The sequence below is a fragment of the Cydia strobilella genome, chromosome 1 (genome assembly GCF_947568885.1).
Source record: "Cydia strobilella chromosome 1, ilCydStro3.1, whole genome shotgun sequence".
Classification (NCBI taxonomy): Eukaryota; Metazoa; Arthropoda; class Insecta; order Lepidoptera; family Tortricidae; genus Cydia; species Cydia strobilella.
Genome location: NC_086041.1, coordinates 2,246,744 through 2,265,750, shown reverse-complemented (window position 1 = coordinate 2,265,750; position 19,007 = coordinate 2,246,744). Strand labels below are relative to the sequence as shown.

General features: G+C 40.6%; 2 protein-coding genes across 3 annotated transcripts in view; one reads left to right on the top strand and one right to left on the bottom strand.

Annotated features, from left to right (window-relative positions):
- Positions 1-683, bottom strand: part of LOC134747687 (regulator of G-protein signaling loco) — a 139,141-nt gene extending 138,458 nt beyond the window's left edge. The window contains exon 1 of one of the 2 annotated variants that reach the window (XM_063682329.1): positions 89-683. In XM_063682329.1, coding sequence (XP_063538399.1) covers positions 89-494 — 406 coding nt within the window. In that variant the 5' untranslated portion in view covers positions 495-683. The remainder of the gene's footprint in view (positions 1-88) is intronic. The other variant, XM_063682410.1, reaches the window with a different exon arrangement.
- Positions 684-1,119: 436 nt separating this feature from the next.
- On the top strand, positions 1,120-16,594 carry LOC134748269 (nucleolar complex protein 3 homolog). The gene is made up of 13 exons (XM_063683043.1): positions 1,120-1,244; positions 1,333-1,613; positions 2,216-2,433; positions 2,926-3,170; positions 3,670-3,835; positions 5,476-5,596; positions 6,106-6,319; positions 7,121-7,309; positions 8,192-8,373; positions 13,310-13,518; positions 14,271-14,449; positions 15,192-15,376; positions 16,359-16,594. Exons 1-13 carry the CDS (start codon positions 1,239-1,241, stop codon positions 16,558-16,560), a joined length of 2,397 nt encoding a protein of 798 aa, XP_063539113.1. The 5' UTR covers positions 1,120-1,238; the 3' UTR covers positions 16,561-16,594.
- The last annotated feature ends 2,413 nt before the right edge of the window (positions 16,595-19,007 follow it).

The following is a 19,007-nucleotide window of genomic DNA, read 5'->3' as shown; positions in this document are numbered from 1 at the left end:
CTTTATTATGAACTTATGATGCAATACATGTTAAATCATTTTGGAAGTCAATAAAATGGTCCTCTGGGGATCTTTCCACTGAACTGACCTGGGTGGTGGAGCATAGCAGGCTGCGGGCGGCGCCTCGGCGGTGGGTGCCGTCGCCTAGTCCGCGCCCGCTCGTCTGGCTCGGTATCCTCCGTGTCCGTCGGCGGAGCCTCCCGCGGAGCGACACTCAAAACGATCGCTCCTGGCGCTGCTGCCACCAGCCGAGCCACAGAGGCGTGAGGAGCCCGCGCTACGTTCGCCCCATCGACAGCAATCAAAGCGTCTCCTGCGCGCAGACCAGCCCGCTCTGCCGGCCCTCCAGCCGCCACGGCAGATACTACACAAGGCCGCTGCCCCGCTATAGTAAATCCAAACCCTCCAGGGCCTCTCGCGACCACAACACGACGCTCCGAAGTCCGAACCAAAGCGGCCCTTCTTCTCCTTCTTCTTTGCTGTTGGGGCACCATTTTCACTGACACTGGCTTCGTTAAATACTCATCGTAAGTTCAAAAGAATTAGAACGCGCGCCGGATATGGGATCTAATTAATAGCTCCAGGCGAAACTTCATAGAAGAAAACTAGAAAAACTAGAAAGTTTCGAGGTCTTGTTGTAACTGACGTTTAGAAAGTTTGCGTGCGTTCTCTTTAAAAATACTGCAACCGACTTGCAACTACAACTTTTAAAAAGTTAATCTGATGTCTGAATATAACCCTAGTAGTTCGTAAAGATTTTTTTACTATACTCCTCTTATTTTATTATGCAACTGCTTTAAAATATTAATTTTTACAATTATTCAATTGATCGCAAATATGAACGCACCCAAAAACTAAAGGCGTATTTTAAATTTTTTATAACTTAGTTATGTAATTTTAAACAAAGAACGGCGTACATGAGAATAAATTCCTCAAAATATAATACATCAATACCTTGAAGGATATAAATATAACTAAATAAAAATACACACATTTGATTTAAAGCACAAAATATTTTGTGTGGATGGTTATTGGTTATTGGTTAAGCAGAGAATATCAATATCTCTCTGTCCCGTTTCCAGGCCATAAATGTTAAAAAAAAAAAAAAAAACTCTGTCCCGTCATCTGTCAAAAAAATATTTACCGTGCTTCGTTTGTCAAATCCACGTTGTTTTAATTTCCTCAAAATAAATTACCGGAGCTTTATTAATCAGTACTAATTACTTTAAATACACACCATGTCTGTAAGTATAAAACTAAGCATAAAATCTTAATTTCTTACGGTGTAAAAACGATTACTAACCAAACGAAAAATACCATTCTGCTTTTCAGAAAAAGGGCAAAGTAAAAGTAAGTAAAGTGAAGCGAAACAACCAGACCACGAATAGAATGAAGAAGCAGGGCAAGATGAAGCTGCAGCGGCACCGCGAGAAGCTGCAGAAGCAGAACCAGCCGCCCCCAAAGCCCGAGATCGAGTACAGCAGTGAGAGCGAGGAGTCAGCCGACGAGTGGGGCGATATGTTGGACGACGAGGAGAAAACGTACATTATGAAGAGGCTGGCGAAGAACCCTAGGTTCTTGGCTGATGTGCCGTTAAAAGACGATGAGAACAAGTGAGTGTGGCAATTATTTACATAGGCTAGAGGGCTAAGGTGGTCGCCTGTTTGTCGTCTGTCACCATGCCTGTCACGTTCTAGCAAGTACGTAACTGCGAAAGTGACGCATGATACGACAGGCGATAAAAACACGACCATGCTACTGCAGCTGGACATATATCTTGCATGCTGTAATCATAATTGAATTGAATTAACAGACTAAATTTATAAAATCCACAATTCAATCATCATAATCACCTGTCCATAGTCCAAATAAGTCTGGATAAGAAGCTTACATATGAAGGGGATATGTAAAGGTTTAAATATCACTACATAGTATAAAACAAAGTCGCTTTCCGCTGTCTGTATGTCTGTCCCTATGTATGCTTAGATCTTTAAAACTACGCAACGGATTTTGATGCGGTTTTTTTAAATAGATAGAGTGATTCAAGAGGAAAGTTTAAATGTATAATTTGTAAAGCTTTTGTGTAAATTAGTTGAACTACCCGTGCAAAGCCGGGCCAGGTCTCTAGTTGACAATATAAAAAGATAACCTACCCTAAAATTAACTAGACATTCAGATTGTCTGACTATGACTTATCCTAATTTCACCTGCCTAGATCAAGCAGAAAACGCAGGAAGATTGACAAAGAGAAGGTTCCAAAGAAACAGCCCCAACTAGGAAGTGACAGTGGTGCGGAGAGTGACTCCGCATCTGAGAGTGACTTTGAGGAAAAGTACGAGCAGGAGATGGCAGAAAGGCCGGCAAAGAGGATGCGGGCGCTGCTGCCCATCAAGACCAAGCAGGGGCTTATGGAAAGGACTGAGGAATATGCAGGTATTGTAGCAGCTTGCATTTACAACTAGCCGCAGAAGTAGCTAAACCCTAAACAACACAAAAACATTGAGATTGAAGATCTTGTGGCTGCACCCAATATTGTAGGTGAGACAAAAGCTCACTGTCTCCTCTGGTTCGGCCAGGCTTTGAGAATGGAAGAAGATCGCGGCGTTAAAAACGCATACTTGGGAGTCCCAAGTGTGTCAGCCAAGTTGGGACGCCAATGGTGGAGGCCGATCGGACGTCCCAGGTATCGCTGGGGCGATGCTGTTGAAGTGGACTTGGGCGATCTCCATGCCGATAACTGGTGGGAGATGGCACAGGATCAAGACGACTTGCGTGTACTCGTGTCACAGGCCAAGACTCATTTTGGGTCGCTGCGCCATTAAGTAGTAGTAGTAATTTCATTATTTTATATTTTTTCCGACATTAATTATGTGTAGAAAACGCGAGAGTTTAAAGTGGATCTAACATTCTTATTTATAATTACAGACACAGAATCAGAAAGAGAGGATGACCCAGAACCTCAAAAAGAAGTCCAAACAAAAGAAGAAGAACCACAAGGCTCAGACTCTGACTCCGGCATGGAAGGAACCGGTGAAGAAGATACTGAAACCCCTGAGGGTGGGGTGGTCAGTACTGTGGAACTAATGGCTGCGAGAAGAGACCGGCTGAATCATGAGAAGCTGCGGATTGGAGCTCTGTGCTCTTCTCTGCTTGAGGAACCGGAGAAAAAGGTCTGTTATTTATTTTTGTAAATGGCAATAAGTATACGCGATTTTTTTTAATTATGTAAAGCAGGCAGGCTTTTGAAATGACTTATAATGCCTGTATCCATAGTCATCAACCGAGTTTTCAGTGTTGAGTAGAATTTGCATTGTGCTTATCTAATTTATTCTTAAACTCATTGACACTTTTTTTCTTTATGGAATTAAAAATTTCGAGGCACCGCCACGGACACTCGTGCCTGAGGAATGATTCCCGACGAATCCGAAACATGTCGCCAAAAGCGACTAAAAACAATAGTGAGTGAAACCGTACTGATCTATATATTTTGAAATGTCTCACGATAGTTTAATTTCGATCATACTTATTTAGAAAACTTCAACTTCAATGAGGTTGGCATATGTCATGATTTTCAACGGAATCTCAATGCTCGAAAGATGTCATCTAAAGAAACTAACAAACGTAAGTTTACAAATATAATAATCAAAATTTGGTAACTATACCTTTCAGCTAAAAAATCTGTACCCAATCCTGTACCTAATGGAAGAACGTCTGAAGGACGAAACTCTGAACCTCCACTCAGTACGCAAAATCGCCACCCTGTCAGCTTATGAGGTGTTTAAGGACATCCTACCTGATTACCAGATCAGACATCAAGATTACTCCAATGTCAAATGTAAGATCATTACCAATTCTCCCGTCCTCCTTGCATCAGTTTCCTCATCACTGAGGGTCGTGGTCACCTCTAGGGAGCAGCTTCTCTTGGACAATTTGCCGCCAACTCTTTCTGTCTGTCGCCGAGTGTAGGGCACCGTGGAGCGTTACATCAAGGGCTGACCAATTCTAAACCAACTAAAACCTAAAGGAGGGGCGTCTACAACACCCTGAACCTCCACTCAGTACGCCAGATCGCCACTGTCAGCTTATGAGGTGTTCAAGGACATCCTACCTGATTACCAGATCAGACATCAAGATTACTCCAAAGTCAAATGTGAGTTACTATTACCAACTGAAACCTGTACCTAAAGGAGGGGCGTCTAAAGGACGGTACCCTGAACCTCCACTCAGTACGCAAAATCGCCACCCTGTCAGCTTATGAGGTGTCCAAGGTATGTCCGTATGTCCTTGGTTTTACATTTTATCTTATGTAAAAATAGACTTATAGAGGGTTGCACCAAACCGTCTGTCGCCGTTTTAGCGTTTGCTAAATTTTATTGTAAGGGAAGTTTCATAGTTCTCTGCTGCTTGACGCTGATCAGTCTGTTAATTGTGGTTGGTGCAACTGGCCCTTATTTTGACCGGGATATAGACCGTGATTACCTTTACCGCAGCAAACGCGCAAGAATGAGGGTAGACCGAGCACGGTCTCCACAACCTTGACACCCACCCGCTATCTTCAGTCACCCGTGAACAAGATGCATGTAACTGCGTCGAAATATCGGGAGCTCATAAACAATGTTTTGGAGACCGGTCTGTTTAAGTTTACACGGGCTTCATATTACCTATGTAACTTTACTTTTGAGTGGCATTAACGTGAGACACCTCATTCGGTTCTTGTCTGTTTGTCTGATTTAATTTCTTGTCTTTTAATTACTTATATATCAATTCAAGTCTTGGAGACCCTTTACACCTCTAAGGATAATTTGATGATCGTTTTTTTATTATGTATATTTTATCTCTGGCACTTTGTCTGTTATTTGTATATTTTTGTTTGTTTTTTTTTTGTGTAATTCGACATTTAGAGACTGGATAGATCTCTAACAAAGTATCTAATATTTCATTGATTCCATATTTGTAATTGTTTTTCGTAATTTTTGGTTAATTTTATTGCTTGTAAAAATTTACTTTTTTTTATTTATTTATTTATATATTCTAATTTACAACTTAATTACTAAACATTTATATTCTCGCCAAACTGTTACGTTTGATGGCGAGATGCGCTCAGTTTTTATACACTTAACCTATTAAACTAGTTTTATAATTTAAACTATCAGTTTCATTAGCCAAAAATGGCAAACAATGTAAACAAATATGTCAGTATGCGTTTCCATTTGAAAGTGCCCCTGTGGCGTACTTGCTGAATAAATGTTTGATGTTTGACTCTCCAAGAGCAAAGCGACACATATAAAAATTCTTTTAACAATTTGTGACGTTCTCAACCAAAAGGTACCACATTGTCGGTTGTCGATAAGGTTGATTTCAAATTGAAGCTATATTGAAATAGCGCCTTATTGACTACCGACAATAAGTACCCTTTTGATTGAATATGGTACATTTATATATACTAATGATTTGTTTTATTCATTTGCATTACAGTAAAGAAGGACACTTTAGCTCTATACAAGTACGAAAAGGAGTTACTAGAATTCTACAAAAGATATCTACAGAAGCTTGAAAAAGCTTGCACAGTTCTAAGACCCAAAAAAGGAGATACTAGGTGAGTATGCTTAAACCTTATTGCCTTATTGTGATTATTGTGGGACCAGAGGGCCTACCGCGAACGACGTGTTGCCTCTCTGTCGCAATTGTTAATTCGTACGTAAATGTGACAGGGAGGCAATTCGCCGAACGTGTTTCGCGATAGGCCCTCAGGTCGAGCTGTGTCAAAAATTATGCTATTATATTATATTTATTTATATTAAATGTGCTGTTGGTGGATGAATAAAAACACTTTTTAGTAAAGGAAAACTACTTGTACGCGATTAAGTTCTGTGTTAGTTTTAAAATTATGAGTGAAAATCGTGTTAGTTTAAATCAGTATAAAAACAATAAATACACACAGAGAGATGTTAAGATGGGAGTCGTTGAGGAAGAAGAGAAACGTCAAACCAAAACCATTCGGTCAAGTGTATGGTTGCGTTCAGAAACATGTGCTTAAAGTATTTTTCTAATAACTGTATATAACTAGGTAGGTACTTATTCAATTGTAATTTTTTTTATGTGCAGAAAACCGGACCCCGCAGCCGTCAGTCTAGCCCTAGTGTCCCTCCGGTGCCTCTGCGGCCTTTTAGTGGCCCGTCCACAATTCAACTACGCCACGAACATCGCGCAGACCACCGTGCCCGTCCTCGACTGCGGCAACGCGGACGCCGCCGATATCGCCACGGAGTGCGCACAGACAGTGTTCCAGGAGGATACTAAAGGGGAAATTACTCTAACGGTGAGTTTGTCCAATCGTTCGCTAGATGGCGCTTTGCCCGGCGCTGCATCGCGCTATCAACATTTTTCCGTAGCTTGTATATCCTTAATATAGGTGCTTAAAAACTTCCACTGGATTGTAATATTTGTAATCGAACCCACTAACTTCCAGGGGCCCGTTTCTCAAAAGCTTGTAACTTGTAATACAAGCGGATGTCACTCTTTGACAGCTTTTGTTAGAAAGGGAGTTCCACTTGTATTACAAGCTACAAGCTTTTTAGAAACGGGTCCCAGGGGTCGAAAATTGCCTGCCAAAAACGACCTTCAAATTTCAGGATTAACATCAAACATTTATTAAGCAAATAGGCCACAGGGGCACTTTTACAAGCAATAAAATTAACCAAAAATTACAAATAACAATTACAAATATGGAATCAATGAAATATTAGTTATACTTTGTTAGAGATGTATCCAGTCTCTAAATGTCGAATTACACAAAAAAAAACTAATAAAAAATATACAAACAACAGACAAGTACTAAAATTGTTTAGAGATGTAAAAGTCTCAAGGTGTCAGAGATAAAAAATAAAAAAAGATCATCAAATTATCCTTAGAGGTGTAAGGGGTCTCCAAGGCTTGAATTGTTGTACAAGTAATTAAAAGACAAGAAATTAAATCAGACAAAAAGACAAGAACCGAATGAAGTGTCTCACGTTAATGCCATTAATTACGTGATTGTGTCGCGACATAATGTCACGTTAATTAAATTTTAATTTTGTGGTTTGCGAGGAGTTAGTACCATTGAAATAATCTTTTGTCTCAGATTGTCAGACTAATCAACCAGTTGGTAAAACGACGTGGAGAACGCCTGAAGCCCACCGCCTTGCGCTGCCTCCTGAGTCTGAAGATAAGGGACGTCGACCTCGACGCGGAGGCCGACGTCAAACACAAGAAGAAAATGGAGGAGAAACATAAGAAGAGAATTGTCAACTTGTCCAAGAAAGAAAAGAAGGTACTTATCTACTATTAGGTACATAGGTACATTATTCTCTGACATTTTATCTCACTGTATTTGATTTTTAATTTTTTTATTTGGTATGATTTGTTTAATTGTTTTTATTTTTTAATTATTTTACTGAACTATTATTTTTTACAATTTGACGATCTTTTTGTGAGTACATGTTATGTAGAAACATTGTGACATTGTTAAATATCATTTTTTTTTTTTATCAAACAAGTTAAACAGCATCATATCTGAAGGTACCTTGATATTTTGTGTCAAAAACTAAACAAACTATACCAACCGATGAAAAGGCGCAGATAAAGGGTTAAAGAGGTTTTCCCGTTGGATATATGGATATTACGTATCATTTTATGATTAATATGTACCGTATCTGCAGTACAGTTCCATAAGTCTCGTAAAATTGGTATTAAAGTAGAACTGTGTCACTTTGTAAAATAAAAAAATTAAAAACAATGAAATTATTTTCAAAATTGCTTTCTTGGGGTTAGATATGAGGATATCACGTATCACAAAAAAAACAACCATATCGTATCTGGAGGAGCCCAAACTTGGTATGTTTTGAAAAGTCAAGTGGTTGGTCAAAAATTTTGTTTTGACCTAGTTTGCGTGTGCCAAACGGCTAACCTGTACATCGATTTGCGGTTTTTCTTTGAAATTGGGGTCGAGCTGCTTCCACTAAAGGTACTAAAGGGATGTAAAGCCTGACCAGAAATATATGATCATTGTCAAGAGGGCGCTGTTATTCTCATGTATAGGGTGACAGTTCAGTATAATATGAAAAAATTCGTTCCGCAACATGGCGCGTGATCATATATTCCTGGTCAGGCTTTACCTACATTTATTTACTTAATATGTATGCTGTTTTTTTAGCGAGCGAAAAAGCTCAAAGAAGTAGAACGAGAACTTCTAGAGACAGAAGCACAGGAGAGCGAAGTCTCCCGCCGGAAACAGCTCACGGAAGTCACCAAGACCGTGTTCCACATCTACTTCCGGTTGCTGAAGACGGCGCCAAGGTCTAAGCTGCTGTGTGCGGCTCTAGACGGATTAGCCAAGTAAGTTGTAATCTGGGGGCACGGCCGTGCCCCCGCCAAGACGAGATATTATTTTTCATTCAAAAAATAAATAAATAAAACGATCTTACGTACAACTAAATACATATGTTCTTATGCCAAACCACACAGTAGTTTGTTGTGTTTAGTGTAAGCTGTTGATATGTCTTCTTCTTCTTTCTTCTTTCCGTGCCTCTTCCCATTATTTGGGGTCGGCCCTCCTCGTTCTCAAGCGCTGGCTCTGTTTCAAATCCATTGATATGGTGGACCACCACGTAGCAGGCGGGCGGTCTCTGCCTCTCTTATTATTTGGTAGTGCAAGGGCTTTCCTCACGACATGGTCTTCGTCGCGTCACATGATATGTCCGTACCATCTCAATCGGGATTCTTGAATCTTGTCGGTGATGGGGGCTACCTTGTAGCTTCCTCTGATGTATTCGTTACGTACTTTATCGAGTCTCGTCACAAAACAACAAGCTGTTGATATGTAACTTAACTTTATCTTAAACCTAAACTTATCTACTTAACCCTTAACTGCATTAGCTTTATATGGCATTTCTCATGCTCTGAAAGTGAATCGTTGTTGTTCTAAAAAATGTGCAGAAAGTGATACTAAAGAGGAATTTTATAGGATAGAGCGAGCAATTATTGCTCCGAGCAATTATTAGGGTTGGCACAACTTGACGTCCCTTTGCGTGCACGACCACAGATAAGATAATTACTTGAATTTTGACAACCCTAAATAGCCGAAAGGGATTGTGCCATATATTAGAAAGGGATAGCATGATTCGACCCTGAACCGCTGTCAAACTTCGGTTTTTGTACAATGCAAGCATCGCACATTTCTCGCGTCAGCATTTAATATAATGAATGATTGCTGTTTATGCGATTACGCTTTAATTCGATTTATATTTCAGTTTACGTACATACGTGCTCCTAGCTAGTACTCATTATATACCTTGGTTATAAATAAAGACATATACATAAATCAGTGTTTCCATCAAGATATCAATCAACCATTCAAGATCAAAAATATCAGAAGATCATTTGGAGAGACAACGAACATCAAAGGTTTCGCGAATACGCATTAACGACCACAACCTACGGCACCAAAGCTGCCCCCTGGTTAGCCATGATGACGCTAAGACAGCTGGCCAAGGACGAACGCCACAATTACCCCGAAGCGGCTAAGGTCGTAGAAGAGAGTTTTTACATGGATGATCTTCTACACGGCTGTCACGATCTCGAATCAGCAAAGAAAATGAAACAAGATTTGATCGACCTATTAAAATCAGGAGGGTTCAATCTTCGCAAATGGGCATCAAACACGCCCGAATTACTGCAAGGAGCCATCAAGTCTCAAGATCAGCAACAAACTTTCGAATTCAAAGATCAAGAAACAACGAAAACACTGGGTCTACGCTGGCACCCGCAAGAAGATATATTTACTTTCCAACTAAAAATAACACCACTATCAACTCAAACATCTATCACAATGACAAAGAGAGAGTTACTATCAAGTATAGCGAAAGTATTCGACCCTCTGGGGTGGCTGTCTCCAGTAACCACAAAATTGAAGTTACTGTTTCAAAATGTCATATCAAATGACATTGGATGGAACGATCAAGTACCCCATAATATCAAGAAGGAATGGTACACAATTTCACAAGACCTACAAACTATCAAAGAAATCAAAATCCCGCGTTGGCTAAATACCTACAAGAATCAAGACCTTGAACTACACGGTTATTGCGATGCATCGATTAAAGCATACGCGTGCGCAATCTACTGTCGTGTCGTCTCTACCGATGACAAAAAATCAACGCCGCCGCCAGTACTGATAGCAGCGAAAACAAGGCTCATACCGTCCAAAAAATCGGTGACCTTGCCTAGATTAGAACTGTGCGCAGCTCTACTTCTATCAGCCCTCATGGAGAAGATCAAGCAATCCCTATCTGAAAACAATATCAAATTGGTCTGCTGGTCGGACAGTACAGCAGTGCTGGGCTGGCTAAACGGCGAACCTAGCAAATGGAAGCCATTTATAGCCAACAGGGTTACGAAAATTACAAAAATCATACCGCCGACTTGTTGGAACTACGTCAAGTCCGAAGAAAACCCGGCCGACTGCGCTAGTCGCGGAATCACGGCCCAGCAATTACTAAAGCATCCTCTTTGGTGGAATGGTCCAAACTGGCTATCAACATACAGTGAAAATCAAGAAAGGCCCACATTCACTACGGATCAAGAGGTTAAAACATCAAAACAATGCCACGCGGTAACATGTAAACAATCAGACGGGGACATTATCAATGAATTAATAAACAAGCATAGCAACATGACTCATTGCACCCGCGTACTCGCATGGATACTACGAGCGGCTTCGCGGCATCAGCAAAACTCGAGTTACCTAACAGCTGACGAGTTAAGAAGCGCTAAAAATAGAATAATCAAGTACGTGCAAGAAAGAGAGTTTTCAAATGAAATCATCAATTTGAAAACAAATCAATCAGTGGATTTAAAAAGCAATATTTTGAAATTAAGACCTTTCCTGGATCAACACGGAATGTTACGCGTTCAAGGACGACTTCATAACGCACACATCAGCTGGGAAATGAAGCATCCACTTATCGTTCCACATAGAGGTCGCCTGACGGAGCTGCTTATAGATCAAGCACATAAAGCTGTTTTGCACGGAACCGCCAAACTCACTCACTCCAAGCTAAGAGAATCAGTCTGGATTGTAGGAGGTAATAGAGCAACGAAAAATCTCCTACGCCGTTGCATAACGTGCCTCAAGCAGAAACCTCCAAAGCTATCACAACTCATGGGTGACTTACCTGAATCAAGGTCAAATCCATCAAGGCCATTTTATAATACCGGTGTAGACTATACAGGATACGTATCAGTGAAGGCAAGCAAGGGTCGCGGCATCAAAACGACTAAGGGCTACATTGCTGTGTTTGTCTGCATGGCGACAAAAGCTGTGCACTTAGAGCTAGTTTCAGACCTAAGCTCAGAATCATTTCTGGCCGCTCTAAGCAGAATGTCCGCCCGGCGTGGAGCACCCCGTCACATCTTCAGTGACAATGGCACGAATTTTACCAAAGCCAACAAAGCAATAAAAAGGGAGTATGAAGAGATCACTGCCTCGCTAGATGAATCATTCTTCAAAGCCATCAGCGATATGAAGATCAGCTGGCACTTCAATGCACCTTCGTGGCCCAGCGCGGGCGGCCTGTGGGAAGCCGCCGTCAAAAGCCTCAAACACCATCTTCACCGAGTGCTGGGAGAACAACACCTAACCTTCGAAGAATTTTCGACTCTATTAGCACAGATAGAGGGTTGTTTGAATGCACGTCCACTGTGTGCATTGACCGAAGACCCTGACGACTTGGACTATATCACGCCGGCACACTTTTTAGCAAGTGGTCCGACTCTCCACATCGTTGAGACTGAAAAGGACGAGCGTACACGGTGGCGCCTAACACAGAAAATATTCCAAGATATATGGAAAAAATGGCAAACTGAATACTTGTGTCAGTTACAATCACGCTGTAAATGGACGCAACCCAAGCCCAACATTGAGATCGGCGACGTCGTAATCATTCACGACTCAAATCTACCTGCCGGCAAGTGGGCCCTTGGCAGAGTATCAGATGTTCATGCAGGAAAGGATGGTTTAGTCCGTGTCGCTTCAGTAAAGACAAAAAACTCAATAATCAAAAGGCCCATCATCAAGCTGTCAAAACTGCCAGTATCAGAAAATGAAGCATCAATCAGTGAAGAACAGAAAGAAAACTTATCGGCCACGCCCCCTGCAAGACAAACAAAGCAAAGAAAACCAACAAAATCCAAACTCATTGGTTACATCACTATGGCGCTTATGCTGTTTATGTTATTTATATCGCCGGCACAATGCACTCATGACGTATCACGTTTCAAAGACGGTCAAGGCATTTACTTTGATAAAATAACAAATATGAAACTGGCACGAGACGAGTGGAAACTTGTAGTATATTATGACATCAATCCATACTGGGAAGGATCAGAACTATTTTCCAAATACATCAAGCACTTGGAAAATATGTGTCACGCCATTAAAAATAAACAACAGTGCAACATCGTACTCAATCAACTGCGACACGCCTATTCGGAATTAAAATACTACGACAGCATGCTACTCGGTCAACGCGTCGAATCACCACGAAAGAGGAGGGCATACTTCAACGCCGTCGGTTCGGCGTGCTCGACGATCAATTCGCCGGACAATACCAGAAGGACATCGAACTGACCAGAGCTAATGAGAAACACTTGGCTGGAGGAATCAAACCTCGGTTATAGAAGCGGAAGCCAACCTATTAAAGAGAGTTGAAACATCAATGCAAAATCAGCACAAAACTTTCGACCGAGCACAATCACATTGGACAACCCCCTGAGAGACAAGATCATCGCGTCGCGGCAACTGCGCTCAACTCTACAAATACTTCTATGTTTAGGGGATTTACTTCTATCAAATAATTTCATTCCACTTAAATGTTATTTCACTCTAACAATCAGTTTTATATAAAGATATCTCAGCATCTCTTATCAACTTCTCATCTCCTGGCGGGGAATATGTACAATGCAAGCATCGCACATTTCTCGCGTCAGCATTTAATATAATGAATGATTGCTGTTTATGCGATTACGTTTTAATTCGATTTATATTTCAGTTTACGTACATACGTGCTCCTAGCTAGTACTCATTATATACCTTGGTTATAAATAAAGACATATACATAAATCAGTGTTTCCATCAAGATATCAATCAACCATCAAGATCAAGAATCATATCAGCTCAGATGTACAACCCGTACAGTTTTGTAGGAAGTTTCCTTTCTGTACGGTAGTACTATTATTTATTTTGTGTCTGAGTGTTTGTTTTCTGTATTTCCAGATTCACCCACGTAATCAACCTCGAATACTACTCCGACCTAGTCGCCATCTTGGCGCGTCTGACCCAAGATGAGCTGATTGGTTCCCGCGAACGACTATTATGTGTCCGCTGTGTGCTGGCCATACTGGCGGGTTCGGGAGACGCCATCAACGTAGACCCGGGCAGGTTCCATACGGCGCTCTATGCCGCTATGCTGACCGTACACGCTGGTACGTTAATGACAGAGCAAGCGCGAAGTCTCTGTTTCTAATCTGCTTGGGCAAAAATGCTTTCATATTAAATTCTCCTTAAAAATTTAGAAAACTTATGAAATTGAATATTTCCAATTTTTGTTTATATTTGACTTAATGGCTTAGACTGGCAGAAAATGCATTCAAACATCAAACATTTATTCGACTAATAGGCCACATGGGCACTTTTACATGTCAAATTTTTACAAGCAATAAAAATAAGCAAAAATTACAAAATACAATTGCAAATATGGAATTAATGAAATGTTAGATACTTTATTAGAGATGTATGCAGTCACTAAATGTCGAATTGCACAAAAAAAAACTATAATAAAATAACACAAACAACAGATAAATACTAAAATTCTTAGGGTTCCGTACCGTTACGCAAAAAAACGGCAAAAAATTCACGTTTGTTGTATGGGAGCCACACTTAAATATTAATTTTATTCTTTTATATTTGTTGTTATAGCGGCAACAGAAATACATCATCTGTCAAAATTTCAACTGTCTTGCTATCACGGTTCATGAGATACAGCCTGGTGACAGACGGACGGACAGACGTAGGGTCCCGTTTTTACCCTTTGGGTACGGAACCCCTAAAAACGATCATCAAATTATCCTTAGAGATGTAAAGGGTCTCCAAGACTTAAATTCTTAAATAATTAATTAAAAGACAAGAAATTAAATCAATTAATTAAATTAAAGTAAAAAATTACAATAAATTCCAGGGAAAACTCACGACGACGCAAAAATCGTGCTAGAATCCGTAGCGCAGATCTGCGCGCGGGCGCGTCGCGTTTCTGCCGACGAGTTGGCCGCCTTCGCCAAACGGTTGGCAACTCTCGCGTTACAACTGCAACATAATGGCGCTTTGGCATGTTTGGCGTTGTTACATCAGCTGGCTCAGGTGAGTTCTTGACTTTCGACGAATTTACGTGAGTATTAAAACGGATTGTTTCGCGTATATTGAACGTCGGGATGTATTATAAATTCAATATATGCGATATAATCCGTTTTCATAGACTTCATAGTTTTATTTCATGAGTAACTGTAGCGGTAACCGAAGATCAGGGCTCGGAACCGGTTTTTTTTTAAATAACCCAATATTTTTAATTATTTTATGCTCTTTACGTAGCACTGAATCATGGTATTAAGGTAACAACTTCGTATTTTAATAACAAAACTTCCGTGAGACATAGACATATTAAATATATTAATAACGGGTCACTCACGTGTTTTAAGTCGAAAACGCTCGACATGTTTCACTCCGTACCGAGGAGCGTCATCAGGAGCTTGCGTCGACGGTGACGGACCGGCGCAGACTGCGGGCCGCAGCCCTCCGCGCCCGATGACTCGGCGCGGGCGCCGGTGGCGGCAGGGGGGGCGAGAAACTACCCTCGTTTACGGCATTATTGTCAAACGTTTCATGTCGAGCGTTTTCGACTTAAAACACGTGAGTGACCCGTTATTAATATATTTAACTTCGTATTTATTAGATTGTCCCATTAAAAATGAAATAATAAACCAAAGGACGAACAAGAACGTAATAATACCGGTATTTTTTGTATGAATAAAAAGCCGGTCCCTAGCCTTGCCGAAGACAATATTATGTTTCACGAATGTTTAATTCCGTACAATTTTATTAACAGCAAAGCAAAGCCGTGGAATCACTATTCGAGCCCGACGCGGAGTCCGGCGCGGGGCACTTCGACCCCACACTGGAGTCCCCGGCGCACTGCCACGCGCGCGCCGCCGTGCTGGCCGAGCTGTGCGCGCTGCAGCGCCACTACCACCCCGCCGTGCGGCAGGCGGTCACCAAGAGTGAAAGTAAACTGTAAGTTTGTAATCATCATTATCATATGTGTCGTTTTCAAGCAAAAGGTCCACATTGTCGCTTGCCATAAGGACGCTCTGACAGGTTTTTCGTATAAAGATACAAGCAATTATCGTCCTTATGGTAAACGACAATGTCGTACCTTTTGATTGAAAACGTCACATATCAGCCCTTCATCGCCCACTGCTGAGCATAGGTCTCTCTTCCAGTACGCCACTTGTCCCGGTCCTGAGCTAATCTCATAGAAGTGACGCGTAATCTTCCGGATGTCCCAACGAGCCAACGGACGCCAGGGGCTTCTTTTATCCGAAAGCGGCCACTATTCCGTTAACATTTTAGTCCAACTCCGTTTTAGTTCGGTAATGACGAAACCAACGTTTTGCGCCTTGGTTGGTTGTAATCCTTGCAGTCTCTTTGCTAGAGGTCTCGCTGGGACCCGCGGTCCGAATGCGACCAGCTAGCCCTTATTTGTGGCGCGAAAAGGAAACGCGGAAGCCAAAGGTTAATTTTGGCCGTGGCCTCAGGGTCAGTGTTTCTTGAATCCCTCCCTCCCGGCAGAATTAAATGCGAGCGATCGGCCGTTCTACATTACTCAAACGTGTTATCTCCGAATGCTGTATCATGAATTAAAAAAACGATTCCATTTGTTTAACAGATTAGGATTTGAGCCGAAAAAAATCCCTGATATTTTCAACTATACTTAATTATTTATGACACCTTATGACACAATTTAAAATTCTTAAGTATTCGCTTTCGAATGGTAATATACCAAGTGACACCCATATAATAGTACATTACGATACAAGTGCGAAAAATACGAAATTCGCACCGAGTGGCGATAAATTTAAACACGACCGAAGGGAGTGTACATATGGCCCTTTAAATATTCGACACAATCACGTAATGTGCTAATTATCGCACTAGTGCGGTAAAGTTGCACCATATGTACTGTAAAAATCCATATACATTTCTTTCATTACAGATCGGCCGTCCACATCTTCGAACAGTACGACGGGTCCCAAATGGCGTTTAAACCGTCCATCCCCCCTCCCAAGCCCACCAGCAAAGCTAAAGTACCCCCCACTCACGTGTGGGCTCAGCACGACTTCAAACAACTGTGTGAAGATGTTGAGAACAAAGTGAATTTTAGTGAGGTTGACTTTGCATGGCCTAAGAAAAGGTGATTGTGGACGTTTAGTGAATAAATGTGAATGTTAATTTGTATTTTTTTTTCCATATTCTGTTCAAACATCAAACATTTATTCAGCAAATACGCCACAGGGGCACTTTTACATGTCAATTTTTACAAGCAATAAAATTAACCAAAAATTACAAAAAACAATTACAAATATGGAATCAGTAAAATATTATTTACAGTACATATGGTGCTACTTTCTCGCACTAGTGCGTAAAGAGCTCTTTTCGTCCATATGTCGAAAGTTTAAAGGGCCATATGTACTGTAAAACGTACGATACACGTGCGAAAAGGTTATTCGCAACTCGTGTCGATTTAAAACACTCCCTGCGGTCGTGTTTTAATTTATCGCAACTCTTTCGAATTTTCTCTTTTCCGCACTTGTATCGTAAATAACTAATACTTTGTTATAGATGTATCCAGTCTCTAATTGTCAAATTACACAAAAAAAACTAATAAAATACAAACAACAGACAAGTACTAAAATTGTTTAGAGATGTAAGTCTCTAGGTGTCAGAGATAAAATATATATAAAAAAAAACGATCATCAAATTATCCTTAGAGGTGTAAAGGGTCTCTAAGACTTGTTGCCTATTTTGTCGCATAGACTAGAAGTATGACAAGTCTCAGATGGTATACAAGCCTTCCATCCCCCCTCCCAAGCCAGCGACCAAAGCTAAAGTGCCCCCCACTCATGTGTGGGCTCAACATCGCTTCAAACAGCTTCAAATGTTGAGAACAATGACTTTGCCTAAAAAGAAAAGGTGATTGTGAAAAAACGCTAGTGAATAAATGTGAATGTTAGTTATTTTTTTTTTAGGGTTCCGTACCTCAAAAGGAGAAAACGGAACCCTTATAGGATAACTCGTGCGTCTGTCTGTCTGTCTGTCCGTCCGTCACAGCCTATTTTCTCCGAAACTACTGGACCAATTAAGTTGAAATTTGGTACACATATGTAAGTTTGTGACCCAAAGATGGACAAGTAACGTAAACATATTAATTTTAAACACCGGGGCCACTTTTGGGGGGTAAATGACAAAATTAAAAAATAAAGTTTGTCAAACTATATCGTGTTACATATCAAATGAAAGAGCTCATTGTGAGAATCTCAAATATTTTTTTTTTTATAATTTTAAAATAGTTTAGAAGTTATTCAAGAAAATAGGCAAAAATTTACCACCCCCCCCCCCTTTATCTCTGAAACTACTGGGTCAAAAATTTTGAAAAAAATACACAAAATAGATCTTTACCTATAGATCACCGGAAAACCTATTAGAAATGTGCAGTCAAGCGTGAGTCGGACTAAATACTTAGTTTTTGATCCGACCTTTTTTAAAGACATTTCACATAAAAAATACATTGCGTAATGTACGGAACCCTTGGAACGCGAGTCCGACTCGCACTTGGCCGGTTTTTTTATACTTGCCATGTACTATTCCTCTATTTGGCGCATAACATCCGCATCCCTACTAATATTCCGTCTGTCTGTCTGGTACCTCTTCACGCACCGCTGAGGTACATGAAATTGAAATTTGGTATGGATATGGATTTAGGCCCGGGGAAGGAACATCACTATCATCATACGCGCACATGGCCCATGGTAAAATTGGAGGTCAGTTTTATATACGCCGAAAAAGGAGTGATTAGAAAAGGAAACTTTTATGTTTTTACCATAGCAGGGAATAGAATGCTGAAGTAGTTATTTACGATAAAAGTGCGAATTACCTATTCGCACGTGTATTGTATCGAACAACGTTTTACAGTACATATGGCCCTTTTTAAACTTTTGACATATGCACAAAAAGTGCACTTTAGGCACTAGTGCGAGAAAGTATCACCATATGTACTGTAAATCATAGTTTGAAAGTGTAATTAATAAATTAATTAAGTTTTTAAAATAATGCCCAGCATCACGTGACTGCAAACGCAAATCGGATCGCGTGACGTCACGACGTGAGAAACGCGCACAGACAAGTTGTCAAACCTGGTGGTCCTCTGGCACCAACAGTAGTTTGTTTATCACATCGTTACGTCATCCAGATCACGTGACAGCTTGGAGCGTTTTTGCGCGACATTTAAACCCTAAACTAATTAACGTCTATTTTTTAATAAAAATTAATGAATAAAAATTAAAAAATTTTTTTGCAATAATTACGTGTAAAATAGTCAACATCCCTATTTACTAGATAACACCTTAGGGTAGGTAGAAAATGTAGAAACTATAATATTTGATAAACGAAAAATATTTTTCTCATCAACTATTCGGAAAAGGGTTTTTTTCTTTCCTGCTAGGAGGGAACAAAGTGGCACTTTTCTGTTCTAGGACATGATTTTTAATTTTGCTACTATGTGTCACATGGTAGCAAAATTATCTCCACTTTGGGCGTTACACTTGAATCAATTATTCGCTTCGTTCAGGATTAAATGTACGCCCTC

Coding starts and splice junctions, on each gene's coding strand:
- LOC134748269 (XM_063683043.1), top strand. Junction 8,374..13,309: donor GCTCTAGACGGATTAGCCAA/GTAAGTTGTAAT, acceptor CTGTATTTCCAG/ATTCACCCACGTAATCAACC. Junction 13,519..14,270: donor TATGCTGACCGTACACGCTG/GTACGTTAATGA, acceptor AATAAATTCCAG/GGAAAACTCACGACGACGCA.